This window comes from Petromyzon marinus, unplaced genomic scaffold (genome assembly GCF_048934315.1).
Source record: "Petromyzon marinus isolate PM22_M1 ecotype Great Lakes invasive population unplaced genomic scaffold, UKy_Petmar_22M1.pri1.0 PM_Scaffold_160, whole genome shotgun sequence".
NCBI lineage: Eukaryota > Metazoa > Chordata > Hyperoartia > Petromyzontiformes > Petromyzontidae > Petromyzon > Petromyzon marinus.
In genome coordinates, this window is record NW_027423125.1 from 113906 (window position 1) to 123776 (window position 9871).

General features: G+C 55.7%; 1 protein-coding gene across 1 annotated transcript in view; it reads right to left on the reverse strand.

Annotated features, from left to right (window-relative positions):
* Nucleotides 1–6744, reverse strand: part of LOC116938031 (vinculin-like) — a 52261-nt gene extending 45517 nt beyond the window's left edge. Inside the window, exons 1-2 of the mRNA XM_076063593.1 lie at nucleotides 5992–6744; nucleotides 4551–4723 (exon numbers count right to left, since the gene is read on the reverse strand). Of these exons, the coding sequence (XP_075919708.1) occupies nucleotides 4551–4723; nucleotides 5992–6744 (926 nt within the window). The remainder of the gene's footprint in view (nucleotides 1–4550; nucleotides 4724–5991) is intronic.
* Between the last annotated feature and the right edge of the window lie 3127 nt (nucleotides 6745–9871).

Genomic DNA, 9871 nt, shown 5'->3' on the forward strand with positions numbered 1-9871 from the left:
CTCCCCACGTGTCTCTCTCTCTCTCCCCACGTGTCTCTCTCTCTCCCCACGTGTCTCTCTCTCCCTGTCTCTCTCCCCACGTGTCTCTCTCTCTCCCCACGTGTCTCTCTCTCTCCCCACGTGTCTCTCTCTCTCTCCCCACTTGTCTCTCTCTCTCCCCACGTGTCTCTCTCTCTCCCTGTCTCTCTCCCCACGTGTCTCTCTCTCCCTGTATCTCTCCCCACGTGTCTCTCTCTCTCCCCACGTGTCTCTCTCTCCCTGTCTCTCTCCCCACGTGTCTCTCTCTCTCCCCCACGTGTCTCTCTCTCTCCCCACGTGTCTCTCTCTCTCTCCCCACTTGTCTCTCTCTCTCCCCACGTGTCTCTCTCTCTCCCCACGTGTCTCTCTCTCTCTCCCCACGTGTCTCTCTCTCTCCCCACGTGTCTCTCTCTCTCCCCACGTGTCTCTCTCTCTCCCCACGTGTCTCTCTCTCTCCCCACGTGTCTCTCTCTCTCTCCCCACTTGTCTCTCTCTCTCCCCACGTGTCTCTCTCTCTCCCCACGTGTCTCTCTCTCTCTCCCCACGTGTCTCTCTCTCTCCCCACGTGTCTCTCTCTCTCCCAACGTGTCTCTCTCTCTCCCCACGTGTCTCTCTCTCCCTGTCTCTCTCCCCACGTGTCTCTCTCTCCCTGTCTCTCTCCCCACGTGTCTCTCTCTCTCCCCACGTGTCTCTCTCTCCCTGTCTCTCTCCCCACGTGTCTCTCTCTCTCCCCACGTGTCTCTCTCTCTCCCCACGTGTCTCTCTCTCTCCCCACGTGTCTCTCTCTCTCCCACGTGTCTCTCTCTCTCCCAAGTGTCTCTCTCTCTCTCCCCACTTGTCTCTCTCTCTCCCCACGTGTCTCTCTCTCTCCCCACGTGTCTCTCTCTCTCCCACGTGTCTCTCTCTCTCCCCACGTGTCTCTCTCTCTCTCCCCACTTGTCTCTCTCTCTCCCCACGTGTATCTCTCTCTCCCCACGTGTCTCTCTCTCTCTCCCCACGTGTCTCTCTCTCCCTGTCTCTCTCCCCACGTGTCTCTCTCTCTCTCCCCACGTGTCTCTCTCTCTCCCCACGTGTCTCTCTCTCTCTCCCCACTTGTCTCTCTCTCTCCCCACGTGTCTCTCTCTCTCTCCCCACGTGTCTCTCTCTCTCCCCACGTGTCTCTCTCTCTCCCCACGTGTCTCTCTCTCCCTGTCTCTCTCCCCACGTGTCTCTCTCTCCCTGTATCTCTCCCCACGTGTCTCTCTCTCTCCCCACGTGTCTCTCTCTCCCTGTCTCTCTCCCCACGTGTCTCTCTCTCTCCCCACGTGTCTCTCTCTCTCCCCACGTGTCTCTCTCTCTCTCCCCACTTGTCTCTCTCTCTCCCCACGTGTCTCTCTCTCTCCCCACGTGTCTCTCTCTCTCTCCCCACGTGTCTCTCTCTCTCCCCACGTGTCTCTCTCTCTCCCCACGTGTCTCTCTCTCTCCCCACGTGTCTCTCTCTCTCCCCACGTGTCTCTCTCTCTCTCCCCACTTGTCTCTCTCTCTCCCCACGTGTCTCTCTCTCTCCCCACGTGTCTCTCTCTCTCTCCCCACGTGTCTCTCTCTCTCCCCACGTGTCTCTCTCTCTCCCCACGTGTCTCTCTCTCTCCCCACGTGTCTCTCTCTCTCCCCACGTGTCTCTCTCTCTCCCCACGTGTCTCTCTCTCTCCCCACGTGTCTCTCTCTCCCCACGTGTCTCTCTCTCTCCCCACGTGTCTCTCTCTCTCCCCACGTGTCTCTCTCTCTCCCCACGTGTCTCTCTCTCTCCCCACGTGTCTCTCTCTCTCCCCACGTGTCTCTCTCTCTCCCCACGTGTCTCTCTCTCTCTCCCCACGTGTCTCTCTCTCTCCCCACGTGTCTCTCTCTGTCTCTCCCCACGTGTCTCTCTCTCTCCCCCACGTGTCTCTCTCTCTCTCCCCACGTGTCTCTCTCTCTCCCCACGTGTCTCTCTCTCTCCCCACGTGTCTCTCTCTCTCTCCCCACGTGTCTCTCTCTCTCCCCACGTGTCTCTCTCTCTCCCCACGTGTCTCTCTCTCTCCCCACGTGTCTCTCTCTCCCCACGTGTCTCTCTCTCTCCCCACGTGTCTCTCTCTCTCCCCACGTGTCTCTCTCTCTCCCCACGTGTCTCTCTCTCCCACGTGTCTCTCTCTCTCCCCACGTGTCTCTCTCTCTCCCCACGTGTCTCTGTCTCTCCCCACGTGTCTCTCTCTCTCCCCACGTGTCTCTCTCTCTCCCCACGTGTCTCTCTCTCTCCCCACGTGTCTCTCTCTCTCTCCCCACGTGTCTCTCTCTCTCCCCACGTGTCTCTCTCTCTCCCCACGTGTCTCTCTCTCTCTCTCCCCACGTGTCTCTCTCTCTCCCCACGTGTCTCTCTCTGTCTCTCCCCACGTGTCTCTCTCTCTCCCCACGTGTCTCTCTCTCTCTCCCCACGTGTCTCTCTCTCTCCCCACGTGTCTCTCTCTCTCCCCACGTGTTCTCTCTCTCTCCCCACGTGTCTCTCTCTCTCCCCACGTGTCTCTCTCTCTCCCCACGTGTCTCTCTCTCTCTCCCCACGTGTCTCTCTCTCTCCCCACGTGTCTCTCTCTGTCTCTCCCCACGTGTCTCTCTCTCCCCACGTGTCTCTCTCTCTCTCCACGTGTCTCTCTCTCTCCCCACGTGTCTCTCTCTCTACCCACGTGTCTCTCTCTCTCCCCACGTGTCTCTCTCTCTCCCCACGTGTCTCTCTCTCTCCCCACGTGTCTCTCTCTCTCCCCACGTGTCTCTCTCTCTCCCCACGTGTCTCTCTCTCTCCCCACGTGTCTCTCTCTCTCTCTCCCCACGTGTCTCTCTCTCTCCCCACGTGTCTCTCTCTCTCCCCACGTGTCTCTCTCTCTCTCCCCACGTGTCTCTCTCTCTCTCCCCACGTGTCTCTCTCTCTCCCCACGTGTCTCTCTCTACCCACATGTCTCTCTCTCTCCCCACGTGTCTCTCTCTCTCCCCACGTGTCTCTCTCTCTCCCCACGTGTCTCTCTCTCCCCACGTGTCTCTCTCTCTCTCCCAACGTGTCTCTCTCTCCCCACGTGTCTCTCCTCTCTCCCCACGTGTCTCTCTCTCTCCCCACGTGTCTCTCTCTCTCTCCCCACGTGTCTCTCTCTCTCCCCACGTGTCTCTCTCTCTCCCCACGTGTCTCTCTCTCTCCCCACGTGTCTCTCTCTCTCCCCACGTGTCTCTCTCTCTCCCCACGTGTCTCTCTCTCTCTCCCCACGTGTCTCTCTCTCTCCCCACGTGTCTCTCTCTCTCCCCACGTGTCTCTCTCTCTCCCCACGTGTCTCTCTCTCTCCCTCACCACGTGTCTCTCACTCTCCCCACGTGTCTCTCTCTCCCCGCGTGTCTCTCTCTCTCTCCACGTGTCTCTCTCTCTCCCACGTGTCTCTCTCTCCCCACGTGTCTCTCTCTCCCCACGTGTCTCTCCCCACGTGTCTCTCTCTCTCTCCCCGCGTGTCTCTCTCTCTCTCCACGTGTCTCACTCTCTCCCCACATGTCTCTCTCTCTACCCACGTGTCTCTCGCTCTCTCCCCACGTGTCTCTCTCCCTCTGTCTAACCCCACGTGTCTCTCTCTCCCCACGTGTCTCTCTCTCTCTCCCCACGTGTCTCTATCTCTCCCCACGTGTCTCACTCTCCCCCCACGTGTCTCTCTCACTCCCGACGTGTCTCTCTCTCCCCACGTGTCTCTCTCTCTCTCTCCCCACGTGTCTCTCTCTCCCCACGTGTCTCTCTCCCTCTGTCTCTCCCCACGTGTCTCTCTCTCTCTCCCCATGTGTCTCTCTCTCTCCCCACGTGTCTCTCTCTCCCCACGTGTCTCTCTCTCTCCCCACGTGTCTCTCACACTCTCCCCACGTGTCTCTCTCTCTCCCCACGTGTCTCTCTCTCTCCCCACGTGTCTCTCTCTCTCCCCACGTGTCTCTCACTCTCCCCACGTGTCTCTCTCTCCCCACGTGTCTCTCCCCACGTGTCTCTCTCTCTCCCCACGTGTCTCTCTCTCTCTCTCTCTCCCCACGTGTCTCTCTCTCTCTCCCCACGTGTCTCTCTCTCCCCACGTGTCTCTCTCTCTCCCCACGTGTCTCTCTATCTCTCTCTCTCCCCACGTGTCTCTCTCTCTCTCCCCACGTGTCTCTCTCTCTCTCCCCACGTGTCTCTCTCTCCCCACGTGTCTCTCTCTCTCCCCACGTGACTCTCTCTCTCACCACGTGACTCTCTCTCTCCCCACGTGTCTCTCTCTCCCCACGTGTCTCTCTCTCTCTCCCCACGTGTCTCTCTCTCTCCCCACGTGTCTCTCTCTCTCCCCACGTGTCTCTCTCTCTCTCCCCACGTGTCTCTCTATCTCTCTCTCTCCCCACGTGTCTCTCTCTCTCTCCCCACGTGTCTCTCACACTCTCCCCACGTGTCTCTCACACTCTCCCCACGTGTCTCTCTCTCTCCCCACGTGTCTCTCTCTCTCCCCACGTGTCTCTCTCTCTCCCCACGTGTCTCTCACTCTCTGCGTAGCTGCGCCAGACGGGCGCTCTTGCTAGCGACGTCGTCCACGGCCCGTTCCAGGTCCGCCCGGTCCCGAGGGTCCAGGCAGAGCTTCGCCACGCGGCGAGCGTCACGGAGAACGGCCTCGACTGCCTCCACCCCGTCCGCGTTGAGGGGGTCGGCCAGCCACGCCTAGAGACGCACGGTGAGAGAGAGACACACGGTGTGAGAGAGACACGGTGAGAGAGAGAGACACGGGGAGAGAGACACACGGTGAGAGAGAGACACACGGTGTGAGAGAGAGACACGGTGAGAGAGAGAGACACGGGGAGAGAGACACACGGTGAGAGAGAGAGTCCCACAGAGACCCACAGAGACTCTGTAGACCCACAGAGACTTTGGAGACCCACAGAGACCCACAGAGACTCACGTAGACCCACGGAGACCCACAGAGACCCACAGAGTCTCGGTAGACCCACAGAGACCCACAGAGACCCACAGAGACACACAGAGACACACAGAGACCCACAGCTTCTCTGTAGACCCACGGAGACCCACAGAGACCCACAGAGTCTCGGTAGACCCACAGAGACCCACAGAGACCCACAGAGACCCACAGAGACCCACAGAGACCCTGAGATTCTCTGTAGACCCACAGAGACACACAAAGACCTACAGAGACCCATAGAGACACACAGATTCTCTGTAGACACAGAGACTTTGGAGACCCACAGAGACTTTGGAGACACACTGAGACCCACAGAGACCCACAGAGACCCACAGAGACACACAGAGACCCACAGAGACCCTGTAGACCCACAGAGACACACAGAGACCCACAGAGACCCACAGAGACCCTGTAGACACACAGAGACCCACAGAGACCCACAGAGACCCTGTAGACTCACAGAGACCCTGTAGACCCACAAAGACACACAGAGACCCACAGATTATCTGTAGACCCACAGAGACCCTGTAGACACACAGAGACCCACAGAGACCCACAGAGACCCACAGAGACCCACAGAGACACACAGAGACCCACAGAGACCCTGTAGACCCACAAAGACACACAGAGACCCACAGAGACCCACAGAGACCCACAGAGACCCTGTAGACCCACAGAGACACAGAGACACACAGAGACACACAGAGACCCACAGAGATCCTGTAGACCCACAGAGACACACAGAGACCCACAGAGACCCTGTAGACACACAGAGACCCACAGAGACCCTGTAGACCCACAGAGACACACAGACACCCACAGAGACCCACAGAGACCCACAGAGACCCACAGAGACCCACAGAGACCCTGTAGACCCACAGAGACCCACAGAGACACACAGAGACCCACAGAGACCCACAGAGACCATGTAGACCCACAGAAACCGTGTAGACCCACAGAGACCCACAGAGACCCACAGAGATCCCTCCCCCCTCTCCCTCCCCTCCATCACCTGTGCTGCGTCCATGTGTCTCCCCAGGCCGGTGTGAGCGGCCGTCAGCTGCTCCAGGTGGTCCACTGCCTTCTGCACCTGGCTGGCCAGCGAGTCTAGGCCGTGATTGATGGTGGCAGCCTTCTGCTGAGCACCTGGAGTAGCACCCTGACCCCTGACATCACCACCACCAACAACACCATCAACACCAACAACACCAACAACACCAACAACACCATCACCACCATCAACACCATCAACACCATCATCATCACCATCAACACCATCAACACCAACAACACCATCACCCTGACCCCTGACATCACCACCACCATCAACACCATCACCACCACCATCAACACCATCAACACCATCAACACCACCATCATCACGATCAACACCATCAACACCACCATCATCACCATCAACACCATCAACACCATCAACACCATCAACACCATCAACACCACCATCACCACCAACAACACCATCAACACCACCATCATCACCATCAACACCACCATCATCACCATCATCACCATCAACACCATCACCACCATCAACACCATCATCACTACCATCATTATCAACATCGCCAACATCAACACCATCACCACCATCAACACCATCAACACCATCAACACCACCATCACCATCGACACCAACAACACCATCAACACCACCATCAACACCATCAACACCACCATCATCACCATCAACACCATCAACACCATCATCACCATCATCACCATCATCACCATCATACACCACCATCAACACCATCAACACCACCATCAACACCATCAACACCATCAACACCATCAACACCATCATCATCACCATCATCACCATCAACACCATCAACACCATCATCATCACCATCAACACCATCAACACCACCATCATCACCATCAACACCATCAACACCATCAACACCATCATCACCATCATCACCATCAACACCATCAACACCACCATCATCACCATCAACACCATCAACACCACCATCAACACCATCAACACCATCAACACCACCATCATCACCATCAACACCATCAACACCACCATCATCACCATCAACACCATCACCACCATCATCACCATCAACACCACCATCATCACCATCAACACCATCAACACCATCATCACCATCATCACCATCAACACCATCAACACCACCATCATCACCATCAACACCATCAACACCACCATCATCACCATCATCACCATCAACACCATCAACACCAACAACACCATCAACACCACCATCACTACCATCATTATCAACATCGCCAACATCACCATCATCAACACCATCACCCTGACCCCTGCCATCACCACCACCATCAACACCATCAACACCACCATCATCACCATCATCACCATCATCACCATCAACACCACCATCACTACCATCATTATCAACATCGCCAACATCACCATCATCAACACCATCACCCTGACCCCTGACTTCACCACCACCATCAACACCATCAACACCAACAACACCAACAACACCATCACCCTGACCCCTGACATCACCACCACCATCATCACCATCACCACCATCATCAACACCAACAACACCATCAACACCAACAACACCATCACCCTGACCCCTGACATCACCACCACCATCACCATCGACACCAACAACACCATCAACACCATCAACACCATCAACACCACCATCAACACCATCAACACCACCATCATCACCATCAACACCATCATCACCATCATCACCATCAACACCACCATCAACACCATCAACACCACCATCATCACCATCAACACCATCAACACCATCAACACCATCATCATCACCATCATCACCATCATCACCATCAACACCATCAACACCACCATCATCACCATCAACACCATCAACACCACCATCAACACCATCAACACCATCAACACCATCAACACCATCATCACCATCAACACCATCAACACCACCATCATCACCATCAACACCATCAACACCACCATCATCACCATCAACACCATCAACACCATCAACACCATCAACACCACCATCATCACCATCAACACCATCAACACCACCATCATCACCATCAACACCATCACCACCATCATCACCATCAACACCATCAACACCACCATCATCACCATCAACACCATCAACACCATCATCACCATCATCACCATCAACACCATCAACACCACCATCATCACCATCAACACCATCAACACCACCATCATCACCATCATCACCATCAACACCATCAACACCATCAACACCAACAACACCATCAACACCACCATCACTACCATCATTATCAACATCGCCAACATCACCATCATCAACACCATCACCCTGACCCCTGCCATCACCACCACCATCAACACCATCAACACCACCATCATCACCATCATCACCATCATCACCATCATCACCATCATCACCATCAACACCATCAACACCACCATCACTACCATCATTATCAACATCGCCAACATCAACACCATCAACACCATCAACACCAACAACACCATCACCCTGACCCCTGACATCACCACCACCATCATCACCATCACCACCATCATCAACACCAACAACACCATCAACACCAACAACACCATCACCCTGACCCCTGCCATCACCACCATCACCAACACCATCAACACCATCAACACCACCATCACTACCATCATCATCAACATCGCCAACATCACCATCATCAACACCATCACCCTGACCCCTGACTTCACCACCACCATCAACACCATCAACACCAACACCCTGACCCCTGCCATCACCACCACCATCAACACCATCAACACCATCAACAACATCAACACCATCACCCTGACCCCTGACATCACCACCACCATCAACACCATCAACACCAACAACACCATCACCCTGACCCCTGACATCACCACCACCATCAACACCATCACCATCAACACCATCAACACCATCAACACCACAATCATCACCAACATCGCCATCACCCTGACCCCTACCATCACCAACATCAACACCACCACTACCACCACCATCACCACTACAATCACTACCACCATCATCATCATCACCACTATCACCAACATCACTACTGTGAGTGATCGTGTGGGCGAGCGTGTGGGTGAGCGAGCGAGTGGGCGAGTGAGCGAGCGTGTGGGTGAGTGAGCGTGTGGGTGAGCGAGCAAGCGTGTGAGTGACCGTGTGAGCGAGCGTGTGGGTGAGCGAGCAAGTGAGTGAGTGTGTGGGTGAGTGAGCGAGCGTGTGAGTGAGCGAGTGAGCGTGTGAGTGAGTGAGTGAGCGTGTGAGCGAGCATGTGGGTGAGCGAGCAAGTGAGCGAGCGGGTGAGCGAGTGGGTGAGCGAGTGAGTGGGTGAGTGAGTGGGTGAGTGAGTGGGTGTGTGAGTGGGTGAGCATGTGAGCGAGCGTGTGGGTGAGTGAGTGAGCGAGTGTGTGAGTGAGTGGGTGGGTGAGTGAGCGTGTGGGTGAGTGAGTGAGTGTGTGGGTGGGTGGGTGAGTGAGTGTGTGAGTGAGTGTGTGAGTGAGTGAGTGAGTGTGTGGGTGAGCGTGTGAGTGTGTGAGTGTGTGGGTGAGTGAGTGAGTGTGTGTGTGAGTGTGTGAGTGAGTGAGCGTGTGGGTGAGTGAGTGTGTGAGTGAGTGTGTGGGTGAGCGAGCGTGTGGGTGAGTGAGTGTGTGAGTGGGTGAGTGAGTGAGTGTGTGGGTGAGCGTGTGGGTGAGTGAGTGGGTGAGTGGGTGAGTGAGTGGGTGAGTGAGTGAGTGGATGAGTGAGTGAGTGAGTGTGTGGGTGAGTGAGTGTGTGAGTGTGTGAGTGGGTGAGCGAGCGTGTGAGTGAGTGAGTGGGTGAGTGAGTGGGTGAGTGAGTGGGTGAGTGAGTGGGTGAGTGAGT